Below are 25008 nucleotides of genomic sequence, written 5' to 3'. Positions count from 1 at the left end.
GGGTGATGCCATGTCCTGCTGGGGTGCAGGACGGGCGCTGCAGCCTTGGCTGTGACACCCAGCACTGCTGCCCCGTTATCCATTCTTTCTTCTCAGCCATCATCTTCCCAAAATCTTTCTACCCCTCCATCTGTTAGGGCTCGACTGGAGCAACGCAGGACCAGGGCCGGTGATGGTGGCAATGGGTTGTTGGGGTGGTCCCCATGAGCAGCCATCCCCCAAGACACAGCTCCTACCACACTGAAGCACAAATAGGCATCTTCTGTCCCAACATCAAAGACAAAGTGTGAAGTGCAGATTTCTGACTACATTATGTGGCTGTCAGAAACGCGCTGGTGTCTCTGCATTTTAACCCCACCCCTCATGTATCCCCCCCCATTCTTGAAATGAGTAATTTCCACTCCTGGATGTTAACTTGTCCTTTTCTGCTCCTGCCAGCAATAATTTGGCCACATTCTCACCTTTGTGGCATTTTCGCTCTTTCCTGAGAAATGCAGATCTCTGGGTGTGATTTCCTGCCCGCAGGAGGGCTGGCAGGGGGGGGTTCCAGGACAGAGGAGGGCTGTGGGGTCACACAAAAGCAACTCATGTCACATTTGCAGCCCTGTGGGCTATGGGATGCCTCCTGTGGGAAGGCTGGCTTCACAGCCTTTTCATGGAGGGCTGGAGGTGGGAGAGGACTGAAAAGGCTGAGCCTTTTTTCTGGGGGGGGGGAGGGAGAATTGTTTTATTCTGGGGAACCAGAACACCCCAAATGTTCTTTGGTTACAGTTCTCTGAAAGCTGAAAATGATCCTTTTGCCTAGGAGAAAATTGTGAGAAGCCAACACAACTCCTAAATAAAAGCCACTTCCAGTATCAGAGCATCCCTGGGATGGTGTGGTCCCTCCGTTACCTCTCAACCACAGGGTGGTCTGTGCAACCACAGGCAGTTCTGTGCAAGAACCCCAATCTGCAGCCACCACCTGCAAAAGGAGTGGGGGTTGCACGGGGAGGGGCAGCAGGATGCTGGCCACCCTCTTTCTTATTGCTCTTCTGTGATGGAAATCACTGCACACATCCAGACTGCTAAGGAAGCTTTGCATCTTCCCTGCCACGAGGATAACCTGCCATGGCAAAATCCTCTTGGTGTTATGCTCCCGGATGTTTAGGTGAGAACTAATCAGTATGGAAGATCAGGGCTGGCCAAGGGGCAGTTAGCAGGGAAAGAAAAGGGATGTTGACTCTCATGCCTAATGGCAACACTTGAAGGAGACTCAAACAGCCATCTCCAATGCGTGCACTGGCTTGGTGAAATAAGAAACATGGGGGAGAGCATTGGGCAGGGCTTGTTCTTCACTGCAGGATCCCAAATACAGCAAGAACTCTTCACCTTGACAGGGAGGGTGACACCAGGCTTGTCAAAAGCAGTGGATTGCCAGCAGGCTCGTTACTGAGATGCACCTCCAGGCAAACCTTGCATGGGCACAAAGAGCGTGAAATGTCCCTCGATGCCCTTGTCACAAATTTTTGACCTCCTGTGGCGTGTGCTGATGGTTGTGAGAGCAACCATCTGGGCAGGTGTGCAGAGGGGAAGGTGAAGAGCATCTGCCTCCACACAGTTTCCTCTGGTCCAGCAAATGTCTGGAGGAAACACCCAAGGCAAAGCAGGGAGGGGAACAGGAGCTACTATAAGCCTGGGACTAACAGGGAGAGATGCAACAGTGAGAAACCCGCAGGAGAAACACAGTGATACTTGAGTCTGGAGGCAGTGCACTGGGATATGAGTAGGTGTTGAAGGTAGGCTCTAAAAATGCTTTTTCTTTCCGTATATTCCATAATGGCACTGAAACGGAAGCCCTGTGACTGGCTGCTGGGAGAAGGGCGGGCAGAAGAGGATCCAAGAAGAGAAGTGGGGAAATAAGAAGAAAAACAGTGCGAGAAATACTGAGCTCAACTCCAGTTGACCTCAAGCAGACCAGGCCCCAGAAGAAACTCAGCACCTTGAGTTTTGAGCGGTCCTATAACCAGCTCCAGGCAAGAGCAGTGCCGACACCGAGTTCCAATGCTGGCAGAACAACCTTCCAGCAGAGCCGTATGTTTTAGCTGCTCGATGATACAATAGAAAACGCCTCCCAAGCCCTGGCCCACTGGTGCATTTCCTTAGCTAGCTGGAATTTCCGTTTCGTTCTTCCTCTCTCAGGCTCTTACCGAAAAATGGTGTCACCATGCGCGTCCCTTGGGCGGGCTCTGGAAGGAGGCCAGCCTCGAGGTCCCTTTGTTGAGCTCCCCGCGGGTGCTGGGTTCAGCTTGCCCATTTATTAATCACCCAAGGCGACTGTGCTGGTCAAGGGAAGATTTACAAGGCGGCCAGGAAGTTCTTATTTTTACAGGAGTGCCTCAAACACACGCACGCAGTAGGAAAAGCAAACATTCCAGGCATACCGAAGGATCCGCGGGATAAAAATTCCCCAAGCAGCCCAGATTAAGACACTTTAGGCACATGGAAACACTAAAACCCGGACTCAGGGACTTAATGGTGTGATTTAGCAGGCAGCCCCTAAGCTCTGCGTGGAACAACCAGAATTGCATGGGAGAAGCCCATGCAGAAGGGCAGGGAAGGGGGCAGCTGCAGTGAAGGTCTGGGCTGACCCCACCCCATGCCCAGCTCCATGTGGACACCAGAGCCTTGCAGCAGGAGTTTACCCGAGTTTGCCTTTGGAAACTTTCAGCTTCTCTCCTTCACAATCCAAGCAAGGGTTACTGAACCAGTGCAACATCTGGTCCCAGCCAATGGAACAGAGGTGGATGCTGCTCTGGCTCTGCCTGCCCGGATCACAAGCTGGAGTGCAGCAGTTGTTGCTCCAGGTCGACACATATTACCTCCTCCAAAGTCCTGGTGGGGTGATCTCATCTTAAGGACATTCCTCAAGCACTGTCCAAGTTGGATGACAGCAGAATTTGGTCTCACCAGTGGCTTCCAGGACAATCTGTCTCCTAGGTTGCTTGCCCAGACTCACTGTCAACTGGTTCCCAAGTGCTGCCACATGATGAAGTGAACAACAGCAACATTTTTGCCTGCATGGGTTTGGGTTTGCAAAGAAACATAAGAGAAGCAAAAGGTAAGGAGCTCTTGAAGTTGCTAAGTTTGCTTACAGAAAAAAAAGTCAGCGTGAATTATGTGCTTCCCCTTTCTCTTTTGTACTTCCCTGTCAAAAGATTTGTGCAGCATATTCACAATGATGCCCTTAGTCCTGATGACATATTGGGCAATAGCCTGCACTTCCTGATGGACTCTGCATCTCTCTGAGTGAAGAAGAGGAAGAAGCACTGAAGAACAGTAAGGTGAAAAGGGTCAGAAATCTTCATGAGCTGGAAATATCCTGGAAGCTTCTGGAAGAGCTGTGGAGGGTGCTGAGAAGGAAATAAGTCATCTGCTGAAAGGGAGGGTTAAAGACAAGCACGTGCTTAAGAACATCCTAGAGAAAAATGCTTGTTTACCCAGTGAACAAGGCACCCTCCATGCACAAAGCAGATATGAATTGCCCTCTGTGCTTATCCCAAATCACAACCCACCCATAGGCACAAGCTGGGCCACCTGTCCCAACAGCTGGCCACAGCTCCCCTCCTGCAGCCACAGCAAGGATGCTCTCCAAGATCTGGGTGAATTATCAAGAGCTTGCATCTCAGTGTATTGTCTGAACACTTATATTCTTTGTCTCCTGTCTTTCCTGCCTCTGTTCATCACCAGCCAAGGAGTTCAGGAGACCTTTTGGTTCTGATGCACTGTTTGAATACAAAGCCATCCTCACAGAATGGGTTTTGTTCCAGTAACTGCGATTGGCTTCAATGTGTCTGCACCCCTCTCCTTGCTTGGTTTTAACTGTGCTTCTTGATGGTTTTCCCAGCAGAGTTCTCTCCTAACAGTGAGTGTAAGCTTGGTAATTCACATCCACACAGTGCAGCACACGCTTCAATTCACTGCAGGCTCTGCGCAGTGCAGGACTGAGTTCTGTGTCTACAGGCATGAAAAATTACCATAAAATCTGCACTTTCCACAAATGGCTCCCAGTGTAGATTTGATCACCCCTGCAGATCTTACTGAGATCAACTGTGATTTTTGATTCTGTAAATTCTTGCTGCCAGCTGAGACCAGGCCACCACAGCAGGGCTGGGGCGGAGCCTTTCCCGTGCTACACCACGAGCCAGCTGCCTTTAGCAAATCTAACGTGGCATTGCAGAGATGTGAGTCATCATCACCAGCCTTGTTTTCACAGATATTCTCAGCGCAGATCCGCGCCGCAGTATTTTTGTTTGTCCCTGACCGTCACAATATGACACATCCAGCTCACCCCATGATAACAAGACTTGGCTTATTAGGAACGGTAAACAAAATCACTCCTTGCAGCCCGACAGCCACGATTCACACTGCTCAGAAGGTGGTGGTGGGTTGACAGAAGCCCCACAGAGCCTCTTCCTCAGGATCATCACACTGCCTGGCCATCTTGGTGCCGCTGCTCCCAAGGGCCTGCATCCTTGCTGGGGATGTGGGGAGTGCAGGTGGTGGTGGTGGGGGATATTAAGGATGATGAGACTTCCTAAAGAAAGAGCTGACTGGGATGCTCTGGGCACTTTTTGCCTTGCCTTGCCTCGCCCTGCCCTTAGACACCCTTCCCTGAAGGCAAATTGGAATGGATGGGCAGAGAAGGTCCTAAGGCCACTCCACCACTGGCTGCATTCAGAACAGGCATCGACGACTTTCCAATGCATGGCCCAGGGGCTGCTGCCTGGGGTCTGGCTCTCTGGCCTTGGCCAGGAGCATGGCACTTGCAGCACAAGCCTTGCCCTTCAGAGGAGCTGCTTTGCCAAGACTGGATTTGGGCCAGACACCTTACTGGCACACAGCTAGGCAAGACAACATACCACCGCCACACAAGCCCTTGTGCACAGTCTTTCTTGGTCCGTGAGGCTGTGGAGACAGTGCTGTCCCTTCTGAGCTGAGTGATAAAGGACACAGAGCCCACGGGGAAAGAGGAATGTCTGGGAGATGTTAGTGGGCAGCCTGAAAGACTGGTCTGAATTCACTTGCCCTGCTTACCCGAGCTAGGAGTTGAGTCAATGTCCCACAACTCTATATCCTGAGGAACAGAAATAGGTGCTTTAAAAGCATTTATTATTCAGGAATGGCTTCTTTGTACTCTGCCCAGTTTGACACTTGGGTACAAGACACAAGACTGTTCCTGCCTGCCAAATTGTCTCTTTCAGGGGCGGACACAGGGCCAAACTATGAGGTCCTCAAAGGAAAGCCACCTCTGCCCCAACAACATGCTGCCACACACGGTGTCCATATGCACATGAGACTGATTACCCAGCCAGACATGCTGGAGATGGGGACACTTGGTGAAATATGCCCAGCTTGCTACAATGAACTATAAATGAACGCTCTGCTAAACAGAAATGGGCTTAGATTTATTCCTGTCCCAAGCAGGAAACTAGAAGGGATAATACAGAATTAAGCTGTGAAGTTAACCTTCAGCTATGTAAATTATAGGGAATGAAAAATGCAGTCAATGTGAAACAGTATTATAAATGCACCTTAACTACAGGCACTGTATTGTACAGTGTAATCTTGCAAGCTGGGGCAGTGGAAAACAGCAAGTAAGTTTCAGCCTCTGAGCTATCTGGGGTGAAAAATATTTTTCCAACCACTTCTGCTGTCGCACACTATTCCACTTGATAGGGAATGTACAAAATGGGCTGACCAGCTAAACACACACTAGTCATAAGGTAGCTATGTTGACAAATTGAATCATATTTTGTGGGATTATACCCAAGGCAAAGAATTTGGAAGATTAGCAACTGAGCAATGTGAAAGCGCTGCCAAGCTCGTGTTGCTGAGACTCGTACTGCTGGTTTGGGAGCACTGTGCTCCAAGCCCACGTGCCAAGCCCCTCCTCTTTGTGATTTGGAACCAATATTTGCACAAAGTGAAGTGAAAGCACGGGCACCGGCAGCTAGATAGCTGGGGTTTTATCGAGGTTGTTTTTGTAGGGCACAAGGTCCAGAGCCAAAGGACAGCGACGACGTAGATTGTGGCTGTTGAGCTCAGTGGAGCCCTGTTGGCTTTAGACCAGGGGTGTGGTAGGGGGTATGAGGTGCTATGCCACCTGGACATCCCCAACACATGTGAAATAAAGAGATTTTAATGACAGACTATGTGTATTATTCTTTATATACCTAAAATTACTCATCATTCTTTAGCATCCAGATCAGTGAATTACATCGTTTCCACACTGACACATATTCAAAGGCAGGGACTTTGGGTAACACACTATCAGTGACCCTAGATTAGACCTAGACCCTAGAATCACTGCATTCACTACCAGTATCAGAGATGGGACACGAGTAACCCCTGTGTATTTAAATGCCCAGTAACAGGATTCTGGATGTACGTGCACCAAATGCCATCATTTTGAGTCACTACACATCAGCGTTCTGAGGAAGAAGCTCAGAGACATAGTAAAGATCTAAGTCATGAAGTTAACCATCAGATTAAATTACAGGGATTGAGAAATGCAACTGTTGTAAAACTGACCTGTAAAGACACTGGATGCGTTACGATACATAACCTTCTGCAGGTATGACTATTATTATGTTTTCCTTGTATTAAACTTTGCAAGAGGGCACCTTGCTTCAATCAAACACACAGAATAACAGCCTGCCTGGTCCTGGTGAGGGCAGGGACTGCACTCTATGGCTCAGGACAGTCTCAGCTATACATGGCACGAATCTGTGCAGGTTTATTTGGAGGCTGGATGAGTCTCACAGTCACACTAACCCCATTGTTACAGACAGACACTTTTCCAGCATCTCAAAGCCTTTAATGCCAACATTTCATGAAGGATTAAAATTATTATCCTTGTACTATTCTGGTGAGAATAAGGAAGCTGTGATATCAGGAGGGACAGAGAAACTTGCTTAAAATAGCAAACAGAATTCCACAGATTTCCCATGTTTTTTTGCAATGGGAAGAGGAAATGGCAGCAGGGATAACCGTGCCTGCTGGAGGAATCTTCCAGCCCTAAGGTGGACCCAGCTCCCTGCTGATGCTCCCCTGTGACAGGACCTCACACCTACATGGTGGGGTCCCAAAGCAGAAGAGAAACCTTGATGCCATCCTTGCTCCCCATCCAGTACCTGCAAGGGGTGCAGGACAGCCGTGTGAGCCTTATGTCTGCTGGGGGCAGGGAAGGGCCCACTCCATCCTTCCCCCTTCTCTCAATTCCTACTTCACAGTACACTGTCTCGTGGCCTCTGAGCCCTTGCCTTCTACCTGCAAATCTGACAGCACACAGAAGCAGCAGGAGTATTACAGATGAGTCCTGGCTCTGCAGGACTAAGCTGACAAAAACCTCAAGGTATGCAAACAAACTCCCTGCGCCCCCTCCAGCTCTCTACTGCAGAATTTGGCTAAACTGTGAGCACTGGGAGGAAAGGAAAGCAATCACAGCAGCACTTCTCAGCTGCAGGCTCTGCGCAGTGCTGTCGTGCCCTCTGCTGGGCTGGTCTGCCTGTCAGACCACCCTTCCCATGCACGCCTGCACACTGCCTGTGCCCTCACCGCCCTGCTCGCACACCTGCCTGCATCCTCACAGCTTGGCTGCCGCATCCAGCCTGGTCTGAGGTCCCTGCCATCTCCACTGGCCAAACCTCTGAAACAGAAAAGGAGCAGCAATTAAGAAATGAGGAAGGTCGCTTAATTAAATCACAACACCCTAAAGGCACAGAAAGTCAGTGGGACCTCCTGTGACAAATGCATCCCATGAAAATGCCAGCTCTGCTCTGGGCTCTTGAATTGAGCCAGTTTGCTCTGCAGCTTCCTTGCTCGCCTTACAGAAATACTGACCCCTGGACAACCACTAGGTGTTTTGGGAAAAGATGTTTGATAATAAACAGGCAGCTGTGCACCAGCCCTTGGGGTGAAACTCTCTGTAACTAGCTGATGTCTGCAAAGACCAAGCACAGCTTCCCTGAACTAGAGGAACAAGAGGGCTGTTTCTGCATATATAATCTGGCAAAACCTGGAAGTAAACCCAACGGCCCCATGAGTGGGCTGAATATTAGGTAAGACTTGCATTAACCTGAAACTGGGTTGCTCTGAGGCACTGAGCAATGTTTCAACAAACTGAAGCCCTGCTGCACTCCCACCGCAGGCTGAGCACACAAGGAACAGACCCCAGAGCAGCCACTGCCTCCACACAGGTAACAGCCACCACGCTGTGTGTGGGGTTGGATCTAACAGCAAAAACCCACGTCAGGAGCTCTTTGGCCAGCTGCAGAGCTAGCCACAAAGCACCAACGTGAGGTGGGTGATGTGGGTTTCCTGGCACACAGATAACCCAGCAGGACAGGCTGCCTGCACACAGCCCTGCAGTGCGGCCGAGCACAGCCCAACGCACCCACACGGAGCAGCACCGGGCCCGGGGTGCCTCAGCAGGGCAGGCCTCGGTGAGCTGAGGGCTCGCTTGTTCCAAACACAGCTTTGGGATGGTGTGAGGGTCCCGGCGGGCCCAGCATCACCCCCAGACCGCTGCTTCCCGCCCACAGCGCTGTGAAGTGCACCAGAGGCCGCGCTTCCCGCCCAAACTGAGGTAACCGCGCGGGGCGATGCCCCGTCCGGACAACCCAGCGACGAAAAGACATAAAGAGCAGCACTAGAAGAAGCAGATAGGCGCTAACCGGGTGGGAGGCACGCCAGAAGAAAAGAAGGCACTGAGCCACGCACGAAGCACCACTCTTCCCAGTTCCCTCCCTCACGACGCCCAAAAGCAGCACTGCGCGTGCGCACCGCCAATGGCGGCCTGTCCATCCTGCGCATGCGCGCAGCCAATGGACGCCTATCCACCCTGCGCATGCGCACCGCCAATGGCGGCATATCCACCTTGCGCACGCGTACAGCTCCTCCCAGCCGGGAGCGCGCACGGAGGCACCTCCTCCCGTGTTTCTGCGCCTGCGCGCCGGCGGCGCTTCGTCTCGGTAGTCGCGCGAGATGTACGCACTTCCGCCGGCGGCGGCCGGGGCCTATGTACCAATGGCTGCTGGCGGCCGTCGGCAGCCTCTTCGCCGCCGCGCGCCGCTCCGCGCCACTCCCGGCCCCGCGCAAGCGGCCCTTCCGCAGGTCAGCGCTCCGCCGCGTGTCCCTCCGCGCTGCGTCCGGCCCTCGGGTGTGACGGGTGCCGGTCTGCCCGAGGGTTCCGCTCCTCGGCCCCCAGATAACCTCCCTCAGCCCGCTGGGCGCGCTCTGTGCTGTGCGGCCCGGCGTCCCGTAGGCATTCTTGGCCACCAGGACGCACACGGGTCCTTCTCCAAAGAGCCCCTTTCCAGCACGTCTGCACTGATGTGTGCAGCTGTTCCTTCCCCAGGCGCGGGGCTGTGTGCGTGACAGAGCAAGACGTAATGGACGTGAACTGGGATGTGGGGAGTTTCATGCAAAAATGAGGAATAAAGGCTCCTGTGAGGGTGTCAGAGCCGTGGAGTGGGCTGCACACGGAGGCGGTGCGGTTTCCTGTGCAGATACTCAAACCCTGGGTACTTTTCTGCCATAGGGAACTTGCTTTACAGGGGATTGGACTGGATGATCTCCAGAAAGGCCTCCCAACCTCCCAGCTCCGTGATTCTGTGTGCAAAGTGAAAGCAAGGGCGGTGCTTTCGCAGGCAGGAGCTGATGGCGTGCAGCAGAGCCATCCCTGCCACATCCCTCTTCCCAAAGGGAGACCAACACGGGCTGCCTGCCACGCTTTGGGCGCTCAGCTTTGCTAGGAGATCACTGCAAATGAGGGAAGCAAGTAGGGTGGAACTGCTATGTACCAAGGGCAGAGGTGTTTTCAGCAGCTGTGCTGTTGGAAATAAGGTCTGAAATGCTGCTTGTCTCTAAAATGACAAAGGTATTCTCAGCTCCCTGTGTGAGGCAAGAAAATCACAGGATGGCCTGGATTGAAAAGGACCACAATGCTCATCTCATTCCAACCCCCTGCTATGTGCAGGGTCACCAACCAGCAGATCAGGCTGCCCAGAGCCACATCCAGCCTGGCCTTGAATGCCTGCAGGGATGGGGCATCCACAACCTCAGTTCTCCATAAGTGCTGTTTTTCAAAATGTACATGAATGGGACAGGCAGGTGAATGGTTTGGCTGAGATTTTGGATGCAGAGATGTCCTGAGGAAGCACCATTCCAATCAAAGTGTGGAGCACGCGGTGAAGTTACACAGAAGTTGCCTTTTTTGTTATGTCTGCCACTTGACAGACATAGGGTTTTATGGCTGCCACTTGACAGTAGGGTTTTCCCACAGCAAAAAAAGATGAAAAATTATGGATATCATTGGTGAAAGTAATGGAGAAAGTGGGTAAAAATGAGCTGCTCTTAAATGCTGCATTGCAGCATCATGTGAATTTCAGAGGAAAAGTCAAACTTTTTACAGCTTTACATGGTCAACAGTCACAAAGTGCCCGCAGCAGTGATGCAGGAGAGGCCCACACGTGGGTTTGTGCATGCAGAAATAAGAGGGTTCTGTGACACCTTGCTTTCACCCCCCCCCCCTCACTGGGGGTGAATAGAATGTTAGGCTGTTGCCACGGCGTCGCAGGGGGAGTTGAGCCCATCTTGGTGTGGAGGACAGACGCACGTCTGCCTCCTGCAGCGCTTTTTTCCACCTTGTTTGCGACCACTGCTCAACACTTGTGCTTTTACTTCACCGAGAGCCTTAGAGCAGCCCCTGCTCCAGGGGCGCAGCTTGAACTCTTCGCCAGTTGTGCGTTCTGCTACAAACGCATAGCTGAGCTTTTTTTTCCACTCGCTCTTACCTGGAGTGAGAAAACTTGGAGAACATCAGAGGTTTTTCAGTCTTTTTCTGAGTCATTGAGAGAAAACTAATCCTGCTATGTCCTCAAAACAACCGAAAGAGCCCAAGCGTCCGACTAAGTGTAAACGGAAAAAACGACATTGTAACAGGTACCGGGTGCAGTGCTGAAGCTGGGGGAGGAGACACTTCTCATTAAAAACTGCTGGTGGTAACGTAGCTGGGTGTTAAACCTGTGTTTATCTCTGTGTGCAGCCTTGGGGAGGGCTTGTGGTGCTGTGTCTCTGCACAAGGTCCGAGCTGGGAGCCTTCTGCTGTAGGCCTGGGAGTGAAAGTTAGCTGTTGGATGGATGGAAAGACACACGTGGTGTTGTTTTCTTCTTAATTTAGCCTGCTGAAATATTAAATATGCTGAGGAGGAACGTGGTTTTTTAGGGATAATTTGCGTTTATCACCAATTCCTTGGTATTTTGTGCCTGAAGTTAGTAGTGTAGTAGTGACAAGCATCCTCCGTTTTATATGAAACGTAGAGTTGTTTTTTGTGTTTCTGATGCGAAAGGATGACAGTCCAGAGGGGATGAGATGAGCAGGGCTTGGATGTGTAACAGTCGGAATTGTTTTGATCAAAGAAGGACCAAAGAGTCCTCGCCATGTAGGGCTGGGGGGGGGGGGGGAAGAGAAAGGGCAGAAACACCACTTTGTGTTTTTGGAAGCAAATAGGAAAAAAATAATGTATATAAATGAGCTGTGTATTCCCACCATTAATAAATAGATTTCTAGGCTTTATCTTTGTGACAACTGATGCAGTACTTCAGATACTGCTTAGTAAGGAGGGGTGCAGCTGAGAGTGATTGCAATGAGTGGTTGGCAAGCACTGATTTAGCAGTGAGTTATTTATGTGGGTGTAATGCAAATGCATTGCTTTCCCATCTTATATTTCCTGTCCTACTTAGGGTTTTTTTTTTCTCTGCAGCTCATTGTAGTGAACTCAGATGGCTTAGTAATCATCGGTGTATTTCTTTCCTCGAGGAAAGAGGCAAACCTGTATATTAATTAAGAATTTTTGGTTGCTTGTAACAGACAGAAAGTATATATTGAATGTTGGAGAAAGGAGCCTAACGTGTTTTTAGTGGGTGAATTAAGTTTGCGTGTGCTCTGCTGGGCAGGAGACAGCAATGGGAGATGCTGCCACATGTTTCTGTCTGGTCTGATCCTAGAGGTGCTTGGAGGGGAGACCTCTGGGATAGGAGGATTAATTTGGGAAGTCTGGGTCCTGTGAAGGGAAATGAGTCTCTTAGAAGCTCATCTGCAGTTCCCAAATGCTGATCTGCACGTGTTTTCCACAGTGTTCAGCCGCCTCTGGAAGAAGATCCTGACCAGGCTCAACCGAAAAGGAAAAGATCAGGTACTGCACATTACAGAAGTAATTAATACACCTGATTTTTTATTTTTTATTTTTAGGTCTTATGTTCTTTAGTAAACTGGCTTCTGTTCTTCAGCATAAAGACTGAAGTTTTGAACCATTCTCTAAATTGTGCTCATACGTGTAGTCAATGGCCTGAGGCAGAACTGTGTCATATGTACTGGCTGTGGCAGGAAGGTGTACTTTTACTGCCAGCAGGAGATGTCCCACATCTCCCTGGCCACGAGCCCATCCACATCAGCAGAGTGAGCACTGTGCATCAAAGTTGTGTTCTCCCTCCTGTTTTCATGGTCTGTATTCGTAGTATTTCACATCTGCCAGCTGAAAATAGCTGTGTTTCTTCTGAGAAACCTCCTGAGATCTATAGTACAAAGGAAAGCACCTTTAAAGTGATAGCAGGCAGAGAAAAAAATGGGATTTAGGAGTGATGCAGCTATGCATGGTATTCACTGCACAGATCATGGTTTGTGATCAAAGTTTCCCTTATTCAGTCAGATGAAGAGGGAGAAATTGATGCTTTTTATGCTGTAGGATATTTCCTAGCACAAATTTTATGGGGAAACATGGAGCTTGGTAGTTACTGCTTGGCCACCCGTGCTTCCCTTAATTTAATGCTGATCTGTTATAGTGTGCTGTTTTGGTATCACTTAATCCCCGTTTCCCTTTTCAGTCATGTTCTTATATGACCTGTCATTTTTTTTTCTTTTTTTGTAGGCTCTGAGCCTCCAGGAGAAGCAAGCACTTCTGCTGAGGTGAACTTGCCACCCAGGGCAGCATATGAACACTGGACAATTTCAGATGACAATGTAACTTCAACCACAACCTTGGGAGAAGAGGTTAGCACAGATTTTGAAAGTAGGCAATGGTAATTGGTGAATTTGTGAGAGAGAAGAGGAAGGAGCTTCTCTGCATAACAAAGCCTGTACAGCAGTAGGTTCTTCTTTGCTATTTGTAGCAGGCAGCTCTGTTGGCTGGGTTTGCCTTATTCAGGTTTGCACACTGTGCTCTAGCTCTTGTAACTAAGGAGCTCAGCGTTTGCTGTCTTCCAGATACTTTATAGCCCTTCATATCTGTAGTCTTACTATGTTTACAAGTTGTTTCTAAAGCTGGTAGTTAAGGGATGAATATGCACCACCGTGCAAGAAAAACTGCATAATTGCTGTGGATAAAGGTCTGTTTGCTATGTTATCCACCAGACCACGAGAGGATGCCTTTGAGACTTCAATTTTGTGAAAATAACCAGTGAACTGTTGCTCATCTCTGTAGTTTGGTTCAAAGCTGCAGTGTTATTTTTCTTATTGCCCCACTGGTATAAGAGAAGAATAAGAAACTGTCATGATCTATTTGTTCTTGAGAGAGTTACTCTCTTTCACAGGATTTATTTTTCAGGGACCAAACTCATGTTTTGGTGTATTTAGGAGCTGAATAAGAAGAACTCAGGGTTAAACTCATGTAGTTTTAATCACTGCATAGATGAGCTCCTGTATTGAGAAAACTTAAAAAGTGTACTTGTCAGAGATCCTGCAAATATTTGCATTTGCTGCAATCTAAACCAGCATATCATGATCCCTGAGTCATAATAGAGCTGCTTACATTTCAGGAACATTGTGTTTGTTTGTATTTGCATTCAAGTTATACTCACAGTGATACTTTTGTTTTTATTCTAGCCTCCATCTGCTCCATATGACCCTTCACGTGAAATACCATCGAGCCCTGTGCTGGAAAGGCTGCAGATTGGTAAGGCTGACACCAGGTCACCAACTCATTTCTTTTTCACCCATCCTTGTGCACCACACGACCCGACTTCAGATTTACACACAGATTATTGCAGCACAGCACTTAACATCTAGTAATATTGCATATGAGCTGTTTCTTTTCATTGGTGAAGCTCTTTACTGTGAACTCAAAACTTGGGTTTCCTCTTGTAGTTACTGATGTAACTTGTGTTCTTGTTACAGATAATATGCCTTTTGAAAGCGATGCTTACTTCGATAGGGTTACACTCGCCCTTTCTCCTATGACAGTTCCACATCTGAGGTAAAAATCCTTTAATTTCTTTCTGTAAAGACTTACCACATTTCACTTTCATTCTTGAACTTCTTGAGTATTGTCAAACACCTGGATCATTGCCCACATAGTAATAGTTATCCAAATTATTTTGGGACTTGATCCAGTTGCTGTACTGCAGTGAAATATCCAGCTGCCTTCCCCCCCCCCCCCCCCCCCCCCCCCCAAGCAATCTTTTTTTCCCCCCCCCTTTGAATCCAGATACTTCATAGACATGGGAGATTGGTTAGAAGAAGAGGCTTTGTTAGGTAGAAGCTTCTGTTTTGACTCAGGGCCTGGGCTGGCTTGGAAACGGCCCTGAGAGTACCTGCATCACTTGTGCAGATCAAACAGCAGTGTGTATTCGAGGCAGTTGTTCTGCTTTTAGTTTTACCTGTGCATACTTTCTCATTAATTGGTTGAAGACAGCAGGTCTTCATCTGAAAGTAATCAACATCTCATGTCAAAACAGTTGTCAGTGCAGGCTGAATTGTAGGTGCTTATTTGAATGTTTTCTTGATGCCGTTTCTTTTGCCTTTGTTAGTTTTAGCAACTACGACATTCAACCTACTGGAGATGACACTTCAACACCTATTGAGGATGAAGAGCCAAAACCTTCTACTTCAGGATTAGGCAAAACAGGGAAGCCTTGGCGCACCGTTGAGGAGGTATGTGGCTGAGAAAGGCTTTTTGAAATTAAACCATTCAATAATTACAGCTACAAAAAACACTGAGTTCCTTCCCTGTCCTTCCAAAGTCTGAAACAGCTATTGGAGAACACGTAATAAACCTAGATTTCATGGGAAAAAGTCTCAGGCTGAAGTAGTGGAGAAGCAGGCTGTGGCAAGCAGTGAAGTATGATTAAGATATCCTGGGGACTCATAGCAAACAGTCATCATGTGTACTGACAGGAATACATATTAGCCTGAATTATTATGCAAGAGGTGCAGACCGCAGCTGCAGATAAGAGGCCCACATTTGAGGAAATGGTTGTAAAAGGAATTTTGAGAATTACAGTGGGCACAAATCCTTCCCACAGGGCTAACACAAAACAAACGTGTGGGAATTGCTGGTAAAATGAGCTGCAGTATTTAGAGAGCAACCTGTGCAGGCTGCACTAAATACAGATGACAAGTATTTGCTTCATATGCAGTGATTCTAATCTGTTTGTTTGTTTGTTTGTCCCTCCGTTCTGCTAGGATGTTCAGAGAGAAGAAAAAGAGAAATACAAGCAACTCTTGAAACTACTGAAGGACAAATATGCTAAATACTGCCATACTCCAAACCCGACAAACTCCAAGTAATTAATTATATATAGTATAAAAAATACAGTAATTATAGGAAGAAATTAACATAAACTTTGTTGTACATGGGGAAGTGGAGGGAAAAATGCAGTTTTTGCACTCTCAGGGCTGCTGGTACTGTCCCAGGGCAGGTCTTTGCATAAACTTAAGTTTTAAAAGCTCAAGAGATGCTCCCCCTCCCCACATTCACTTCCTCCAGGTGTAGCATGAATGTTTTGTGAAGGTGTGTTCTGCAGATGAAAGTTTGTTACTTTGTAGGGATACATTTCTCTCCCAGTAGATTAAAAGGAAGAAATCTCAGTCTTGTGTACAGAACTCCTGTTCTGAAAGCAACCTACAAGAGGGAACTTGTGTGTAAATCTGATTCACGAGTAGCAGTGATGTGGGTTTGATATCTCTGTTGCTGTGTAAGAGATTGCATAAAGTTAACCACACCAGGAAAAACACAAAAATAATAGAAGCTGTTACCTCAGTGGGATAGCTACACGTCAAAGCTTTGTACAGAGGGCCTAATTAGAAAATACTGATGCCAAAATGGTGAAATAGCAACATGCCTTTCTGCACAGTAAGATAGGAGGAAATGCCATGTGAATGCTGTGAAACATGGATTGATTTAGCAAAGCTAAAATCCCAGTCTCTGCTTTGTCTCACAGCTAGAAGACACGGAAACACAGGGCTTCAGATCAGAATAGCACATCACATTTAAACATTCCAGTGTGTGAGAACAATACAGAAAGTGACATTTTGTGTAATTTTAGGTGCACCAGCATTAGCATTTTAGGTTGGATCAATATGCTGCTTTTGGTAGCTGATCTTCCAATCACTGGTTATTGTGGTTCAGCTCATATCTCAGAGCAGTCCTGAAGGATGAACTACAATATCCCAGAAGTGTGTGTGGACAATGTATTCACAGTGACAGCATTATCTTCAATAAATAGGCTGAAAAGGGTTGGTCAGGGATTGTGACAAAGAATGCTGCCTTGTCCTATAAAACACAGATTGCATACAGATAACAAATACTGTATCTATAGAAATTCTGATTTAATTTTTTTTTTCTTTTTTTCCTGCTGCACCAAAGTGTTGAGATTTACTACAAAGAATCACTGTCTGCTGTAACTTTCCTGGAAGAACAAAGATGCGGAGGGGATGCCTCCAAGCTTTTGGCACCAAAATCTAGTGAGTGACCCCTGTTTTATAGCTAGGCTTATAAAATAGAGCATTTAAGTCTTGAAGGTATATTTTGTGCTATGCTAAATCTGGTATAGCTTACATTGGCTCTTAGAACAAAATGAGCTGTCTCTGGAAAGGAGAATAGGAATAAAACCAGATGGAGTTATTAGTTGAGATGGCTTTGTAAGTGAAAAGCTTTGTTGAAAGTTGTCCCTCCACACTGGTACTGTACCAGAGGTGTTCTTAGCTGCAGAAATAACTGCATACTGTGCAGGTGAAGTCTAACATCTGGTCCTTTGTGCTGGTGGAGGAGGCACATTGGTGTGTGTGTGCCCTTTAGGTTACCTCACTCAGTTGTGATAATGCATTACTGTTTAATCCTTTTTTTTAACATGACTATATCCATGATATCAGAGCTTCAACACTAAGCCAGCTGTTACAATCTGAAATATTAATCCAGTGGAAAGGCAATAAGGAGTGAAGTAGCAAAAGGAACAAGCATGAAACGGGATGGTGTTATAAAAGAAAAAAGTGCTTACCTGTCTCTGAAGATCTAGGCTCACAAGGGAGCAATCTCCAACCAGAGCTCCTTCCCTACTGCCAGCCAGCCCTTAAATGGGGTCTAAGAGAGGTGCAGCCAGGCTCCCCTCCAATTGCCTTCACCTGTGCTCCTAGGGCTGACTGGGTCCTTTCCCCAGGTGCTCAATCTGTGGTTCAGGCTGGGACTCAACAGTTCCCATACATCAGCAAATTGCTACTTTCCTGGATTAGCACAGCACCTCTCTTTATAACAAGTTAGCTTCTTTGGTAGATCATCTTTTCTGGTAAGCTGAAGAATGTGACTACTGAAAGTGACTTTAGATCCTGGGCTTCAGAGCTTGAACGCTTTCACATAATATCCAAGAGGCCTGTTTGCCAGAGTTACAACTTCATAACCTTGTAGTCATTACTAGTAAGGTTGTTGGGATTTTTTTTTTGTCTTTTCCTTCATATTCTGAGAGTCATGTTTGCCTGATCCTCATTAAATGCTGACTTCTTGTATGCTTTTTTTGTGCAGATGGCAGCAGCCCACGCCACTCTCCAGAACGCGAGGAGGCCAGGTAGAATTTTGGTTCCTCTTTGGTTTTGTTCTGTGTATTCCAGCAGTGTGCAGAAAGAGAATTGTACTCATCTCAACGTTCTGGCACGAGAGCAGCTAGCTTGTGGCTCTGGAATTGCTTGCAATCCAGTTGTGTCTCTCATTTCTTCTTTGTGAACCAGCTGAGCAGCAGCAGTATGAGTGCAGATGGCTGTGTGTTGTTGAAGGAAGCTCGGGTTTGCAGTAAGCAAAGCCAGTTAGAGAGACTTTTGTATGGCAGTCTGATCTGTGATAGTGCATTCCTTAACCAGAAGGTGGATGTGTAAGAGTTACATGGGACAGTATTGCTACAGCCTGCTTCTCTCTGTTTCCAGTTGCAGTTACTGTACACCAGCAGAAAAGGAAGGCAAGAAAGGACAAGAGAGACAACCCAGCTCAGGGGTAAGCTTGTTATTCGGATGTATGTGGATATATGGGTGTATGGATGCATATTGAAAATACACTTCCAGTTTTATACATGAGCAAGACTTTGTGTTATCCCTTAGCAAATTTGCTTGCTAGCTTGACTTCTTTTTGTCTAACAGAGACAGCATGGAGATGAAGTCCAAGAGGGTGCCTCCCCTGGATTGCATCCGGCACCTGTTCTGTCTGGAAGACCATCTGTCCCTGATGAGAAAGAAGAGAAATTCCCAAAATCCCAAGAACGCTTTCCTCCACTCACAGAGGTACCATAGTTGTCAGTCTCTTGTTCAAATTAGAAAGCTGTGAAACATCCACATAACTCCTTTTTTTTTTTGGCAGATGATTCTTGAGCCTATTTTGCAGTGTTAGGAGCTTGCATTCACCACTCGTAGAATGTCTGCAGAGCACTGGTCAGCAGTAAAGCTGATTTTAAAGGGTTTAATACAGTCCACACAGTCCTTTGGTTGTGCTCATGTAAGGGTTTGTGGGAGTTGTGTGAGCAGGACCAAAACTGGTCCACGTTTAAGAGCTGCTTTTCCAGGGCAGTATTTGGCTGCTCTGATTCCTTGGAGTTGAAGTCCTGCTGATGTAACTGAGCACCTTCTTTTTGGCCTGGTGACAATTGATTTGGGAAGAGCAAGCAAATTGAGGGTTTACAAACTCTGGACAGTGATGCTCCATACAGGACAAAAAAGTTGTTTTTCTCACTTCACTGGCCCAGATTGAACCAAGAAGGAAGTGTGCTTTATATCCCTTAAGCAGGCTTAGATGGAAATATCCATACAAGAACAGTTACACACACAACTGAGACTCCTGAATGCATGACTCCAGTGTAGATACCTCAGTTCCCTTTGGAGGTCTCCACTTTTAAGTTCTTTTAGGTCCCTGACTTACACGCCTTGGTGGTGCTAGTCTTATCACTCGAGCCTTCACTTAGCAGACCTTGTTACAGCTTGAAAGCTGCCCACAGGTTGGTGTGCTCACAGGTCCTTTCCCATACAATTGCTTGCTTCAGGCCATGGAGAGAGAGATCAAGGCTGCGTTGGGCGAGGGTAAACCGGACGAGATCATGAGCAGTGCCTTCAAACTCAGACTCACCCGTGAGGACATCCAGACACTGGACAACTTTCAGTGGCTAAATGATGAGGTAAAACTTGCTGCAGCACAGCGATGTTTCTGTTCTGTATGTCTTTTAAAATGTCCTCACTGTGTACAGATGTCTGATTTCAGTTATTTGAGGACCCTCACTGCAGAACTTATAAACACCTGTGGAGTCTTACTTTAGGTATATATAGGTCTAGAGTTTCTAGAAATTCCTGTATTTCTTGGATCACACAATTTCTAGAAGTTAGTCTTCTGGAAGTATTGCTTCTCTGTTTGTTTTTACTTTTTTAATTTGGTGAGCAATGTCATATTTTATATCTTATATTTGCTTTTTACCATACAGGTCATTAATTTCTACATGAATCTTCTGATGGAAAGAGGCAAAAAAGAGAACTATCCGTCAGTCTACGCGTTTAATACTTTCTTCTATCCCAAACTTCTTTCCGAAGGCTACAGAGCAGTAAAAAGATGGACTAGAAATGTGAATCTGTTCAAACAGCACATCATTTTAGTTCCTATTCACTTGAGATCACACTGGACACTGGTGGTGAGTCATGCTGGATTTCTTTTTTTTTTTAATTGAAGAATTAAGTGGGTAGAAAGCAAGCAAGCAAGAAATGTTGATCAGTTTTTGCTCTGTTTGCTGCATAGGTTTGTGCAGTGTCTAATGGTTACCTTTCAATAACAGGTTGTAGATATCAGAAAGAAGACCATCACCTACTTTGACTCATTTGGAAAAAAAGGAGACAAGATTTGTGAAGCTGTATTGTAAGTAACTGCTCGGTCAATGCTTTTTGTTGTGAACGCTGAGAAGGTTTTTGTATCTGTGACACAAGTGGAAGCGTTTGCTTTTTTTGTAGCTAGGGAATAGAAAGCATTCTCACATCATCCCTTCCATCCAGGGAAGTGATACATGTCTGGGTTTCCAGTATGTACATGTGCAAAGCATCACCATGAAGTGTATGCAAAGTTAACATTGGAATTGTTCCTTCAAATGCCTTATGGCAGTAAAGATCCACTGACATCTTATTGTCCTGCCTGTGGTCTTTCAGCATCTCTTTTTTGTTGGCCTAAAATACAGAGATGAAGAGTTGTTTTGTTTTGTTTTAAACAGCCAATACCTGCAAGAGGAAAGCTGGGAGAAACGAAAAGTGAAGCTGTCACTTTCGGAGTGGACCCTTCACAGCATGAAGCCCCATGTATGTGAGCACTACTGAAACCCATAATTCCTCATCACAAAGGCCTTAACACTTTCTTAATAAGTCTAAGCTTTAAAGAGCATCCAAAAACATTTTTGTCAGGTACCATCTGAGGCTGCAAGTGGATTAGGAAGCTGTGCTGGGATGCGAGGCAGTGCCTTTCCTTGCTGGCCAAATACTTTATTTTTCTATTAGTCTGCCTTGTTAGGGTGAATCTGGCTTTGCACCTTTTTCACAAGCTGAATTTAAGAATCTGTTTAGCTGTTGTCTGAGAGAGGAGGCTTCCAAAAGCAGGCAGGGCTTTGAGATGATTCTTCCGAGTGTGAATTCTGGCAGGTGATGAAGAAAAGGGTTGAGCTGATGTCTTTCAACAAAGTAATAGCAATAAGCAGCATCTGCAAACTCAGGAGACATGACACTGTTGTGCTGCTCACAATGCAAACTTCAAGACACCTTGCAGGGTGGATTGCTGCTACCTCTGCAAGAATTTGGATTATAAGATCCAAGCAAAGGAAACAGAGGGCTGTGAAGATGTGGTTCACTGGGTGTACTCCTTGTGTGTGGGATGGGTTGTGCATGTAGGTTTGCAAGTCAGAGTATTGGTGTGGTGGGTGGTGCTGCCTCCAAGTTGCTTTTCTTTTAAGATAGAAAAAATTCTCCATCTTCTTTCCATTCATTAGGAAATTCCTCAGCAATCAAATGGAAGTGACTGCGGAGTTTTTATGTGCAAATATGCAGATTATGTCTGCAGAGACAAACCCATTACCTTCACTGAGGTGAGCCAAAGTTACGAGTAGTTTCAGAGGAATGCACACGTGAAGGGGCTGGGGAAGTTACGCAGCTCTTTGTTCTGCCTGGGGTGGAAGTTTTGTACTTCCATTTGTGGTGTGTAGTGCAAGGGCTGGAACTCAATGTGGCTTCAGCAGGGTAGAGCTGTATTCACCATCCTTAGGTCTCAGGCAAACCTTGAACTTCCCCTTGGGCAAGGTATGGTTTTTGTATCTTTTGGAGAAATAGGTTTAACCCTTAGATGGTTAAAATATGAGTTATCTTCTGATGTAGTGGCCTTTAATTAGAGCTTGTTTTAAGCTGTTGTTAATAGTCAAATAAATCTGGCTTTGTTGGGTTTCATCCATGCAGCACCACAGTGGGTGTGAGACACAGCAGACCATGCTGTACTCACAGTGGCTGCGTTGACAGTGCTTCAAATGAACTTGATGTGACAGATACGTGTCTTCTGTCTCTTCCTGCTATGTACTGAATGGGTTTTTCTTTTCTTTTCTTTGCAGAGAGACATGCCTTACTTCCGCAAGAGAATGGTGTGGGAAATAATCCATCAGCAGCTGCTGTGAGACATGAACCGTTAGAGTAACACTGTGGATCACCTCGCAGTCACTAACTCCTATTTTATTATTTACTTTGGCAGTGCCTTATTGAACAGGAAGCAGGCACTTAAATGTTTCTCCTTTAGGCTATAAAGTAATGGTTAATTTTTTTCCTCAATTTCGGAGACAGTGCCTCTCTTTGAAATAAGCTGATGCGCCTTGAGTGAAAGTCTGAAAGTTTGCTGTGACCTCACCAGGGGAGTGGTTGAGAAGAAATGGTGTGAACTTCTGTCGTTGGGATGGAGGGCTCCCACCTCACAGCACACGTGGCCACATTTATGGACAAATGGGACTCTCGAGTCTGGTGGTAACAGTCGTGGTAGCCAAACTGATCTCCCCAAGGACGATGTGCTTAGCTGCTGTTTTCTCAAGGAGAGTTTTCTTCTGTTTCTGGAATATCTATGATCTACTTGATTCCTAAAACTGGATTTGTGATGACCATAGAAAGAGGGGAAAAAAAGTATTTACGGTCTTTTTGATTTGTAACAAATCTGTAGTGAAGCCCCTTTAGTTGGGGTGGTTTTGTTTTTGTTTTGTCTGCAGGGAATTACCTAATGTGAAAAGAGAAGTATTTATTTTGTTTCTTTTTTAAAGTAAATATGTAATTTATACAAAGAGCTTTACTGGAAAGAAATTCTACCTGGTGATGAAATAGAGTGTTTTTTCTAAATGAAAAAAAAAAAAAAAAAAAAAAAAGAGGTATCAGAGTGGTTTTTGCTTGCTTATGTGAGGAAGAAGACTCTAGCTAGGGTGAGTATCAGAGCACAGAAGCCTCTCAGCAATGTCTTGAAATCCTGAGGGGGCAATGAGAATGTTTTATTGAGTCCAGTTGTATTTGGTCTGTTGTTTGTATCCTTGTATTTGGTCTGTTGTTTGTATCCTGCTGAGCTCATGCTCTTTAACTGGAGTAAGTTTGGGGTCTTTGAGCTCCCTGTGTACTATTGTACCGTTGCATACTTGGCATGTAGGCTGCCTGGTGGAATGGTGGTATTAAGAACCACATCGGATTGTTTCTGTGAGGTGGTTCCTGACCAGTGACAAGGCGTTCCCTCAGCTCCGAGGTAAAGATGCTGATTTTTGGAGATGTCCCCTCTGTGCTCACGTGAATGATGTGCTTTCGGGCTGCTGCTTGCCAGAGGGGCTGCTTTCCTAGGGGAGCTGCTGAGTGGGTTTATCTGTGCTGTGGCCAGGAGCTGGATCAGTCTTTGCTTGCAGACTGATTAGCTTAATCCATCACAAATCAGAGGAGGTTCCCCAAAGAGGTAACTGTTACAGGGGCAATCTGCTGCGGTTTGTCCTTACATGAGATAGTTAATCTTCTGTGGGTTCCCTGAGGGATGTTAGCTGTTGATTAGTTAGGACCTGGTAGCTGACTGCTTGAAGTATCCTTTTCCAGTTTGCCTGGGGATTGTTACCCTTAGGTCCCTGTAAGATGCTCTAAGAACATCCTCTGGTGGGGAATCATCTCTTCTATCTTCTGTGATGCCTTGAGAGAGTGCCTGGGGCCTGTGATGCAGTGTGAGTCACACGAGTGCTCCCTGGGTGGGGAGGGAGAGGGGGCTGCTCTCATCCTGCCATGAGCTCTGCTGATGCCGTCAGCTGTGTGGTGACGCAGTCATTACTGGCAGGGAGGACCTTGGGGGGGCTCAGCCCTTGTGTCAGGATCAAATCCATCACCGAGGTTAGTGTGGGTCATCCATTGGGGTGGGAGAAGTCATTGCTGACTGCAGGCTGGCTGGAGGTCAGGGGACAGACCTGGGAATTGCTGCTGCAACATGAGGCTGGAGGCTGCTTCTACAAAGAACGTGGCCACAAGCACCCTGCTTTGCTGTTTGGAGCTGCTGGCGATGGGTGCACCAGAGGGAAGGAGCCCGGCCCAAGGCTGTGAGTTGGGTTTTGTCTCTTTGGCACCAGCCTTGCAGCCCAGGCACACATCTCCTAGTAGCAGTAAATCACAGGTGCAGGGAGCTCCACCGCTGTGTTTGCAGCCCATTTTCGTACGGGGGCAGTCTGAGCCCCATTTAGGCCATTCCCCATCAGCTGCATACCAGTGCCCAGCCCAGAGCTGGTCTGCTCCCTGCTCTTGGGAGCTGATGCTTTTGCTTAGTAAGAGACATGGCCATGGGAGCCAGCAGGGACGCTTGAGCTCTAGGGCTGCATGAGCACAACTGGTGGTCCATCAGAAAACATAACGTGGCCTTGTTTTGGCTTTGCCAACTGGAGAGGCACAGTGGTGATTTCAGTGCAGAGAGGTGGCTTTAATGATGGCGACATCTCTGGAAGTTCATACAACTGCTGCCAATGCCTGCAACCCCTCCTCAAAAAACCTAGAGAGCCCATGTGGGAGGTGAAATTTGGCTGTGGTGAGGCTGCTGCAGCCTGAGGGGGAGGGATGTGGGAGGTTGGGCTTCAACCCGAGTCCATTGGGTCAACCTCCAGCCCCAAGGTCAGCAGCGAAGACACGGCACACTGGAAGCTGACAGGGACAGCACACCTCTTCCTTTGGCCATCAGGACCTCCATGTTGCCGGATTTACAACAAAACCCCCAAATCCCCAACCTCAGCCCTGCTGTCCACCCACCCTTTTCCCACCCAGGGCTGCGTGCCCACCCTATGCTCAGCCTGGCCACGGCCACAACAGGGCACAGGAAAGAAAGCAACGCAGAGCAAGCTCAGGCTCTTGTTAGCTGGATATATTTTGTTTGGTTTTTTTTTGTTGTTGTCGTTGGCTTTTTTCACAGAACACTTTGCAGCAGACAAAAACTGGCATTGCAGTCTGTCGGTACATCGCTGGCACGGGCTCAGCCTTCAGCACCTCGCCGGGCGGTCAGCCCTGGTCCTTTCTTTTGCCGGTTGGCTTTCATCACCTTTTGCTGTTTTTTTTGGTTTTTTTTTTCCTTTTTACCTTTTTTTTGTGTGTGTGCTTTTTTTTTTTTCTTTTTTTTTTTTTTTCCTCTCATCTTTTTAAGGTTTCTCCAAAGGAACGGCCACTGGCTCTGGGCT

The 25008-nt window shown here is 47.1% G+C and overlaps 1 protein-coding gene and 1 long non-coding RNA gene across 2 annotated transcripts; one reads left to right on the top strand and one right to left on the bottom strand.

Moving 5' to 3' along the window:
• Window positions 1-3062: 3062 nt before the first annotated feature.
• Window positions 3063-8852, bottom strand: LOC104912601 (uncharacterized). Its single transcript, XR_794775.4, has 3 exons — window positions 8718-8852; window positions 7616-7690; window positions 3063-7175 (listed from the first exon to the last, which is right to left on the bottom strand). It is a non-coding gene; the product is annotated as an uncharacterized LOC104912601 (long non-coding RNA).
• A 153-nt stretch (window positions 8853-9005) lies between these two features.
• Window positions 9006-22657, top strand: SENP2 (SUMO specific peptidase 2). Its single transcript, XM_010716699.4, has 17 exons — window positions 9006-9156; window positions 12181-12239; window positions 12972-13093; window positions 13925-13994; window positions 14216-14294; window positions 14848-14971; window positions 15503-15603; window positions 16686-16783; window positions 17835-17877; window positions 18230-18296; window positions 18440-18580; window positions 19333-19464; window positions 19765-19968; window positions 20110-20189; window positions 20536-20620; window positions 21301-21396; window positions 21910-22657. The coding sequence occupies exons 1-17, from the start codon at window positions 9062-9064 to the stop codon at window positions 21970-21972; spliced, it is 1659 nt and encodes a 552-aa protein (XP_010715001.3). The 5' UTR covers window positions 9006-9061; the 3' UTR covers window positions 21973-22657.
• Window positions 22658-25008: the final 2351 nt, after the last annotated feature.

This window comes from Meleagris gallopavo, chromosome 11 (assembly GCF_905368555.1).
Source record: "Meleagris gallopavo chromosome 11, MGAL_WU_HG_1.1, whole genome shotgun sequence".
Lineage (NCBI taxonomy): Eukaryota > Metazoa > Chordata > Aves > Galliformes > Phasianidae > Meleagris > Meleagris gallopavo.
The sequence above is the reverse complement of the archived record's forward strand: the minus strand, read 5'-3'. Positions and strand labels throughout refer to the sequence as shown.

Bases quoted from the DNA above. Each gene is read 5' to 3' on its own strand.
- SENP2 (XM_010716699.4), top strand. From the start codon at position 9,062: ATGTACCAATGGCTGCTGGCGGCCGTCGGCAGCCTCTTCGCCGCCGCG. The intron at 15,604-16,685 runs GTAATTAATTAT...GCTGCACCAAAG, and splicing joins CCAAACCCGACAAACTCCAA to TGTTGAGATTTACTACAAAG. The intron at 16,784-17,834 runs GTGAGTGACCCC...TTTTTTGTGCAG, and splicing joins GCTTTTGGCACCAAAATCTA to ATGGCAGCAGCCCACGCCAC.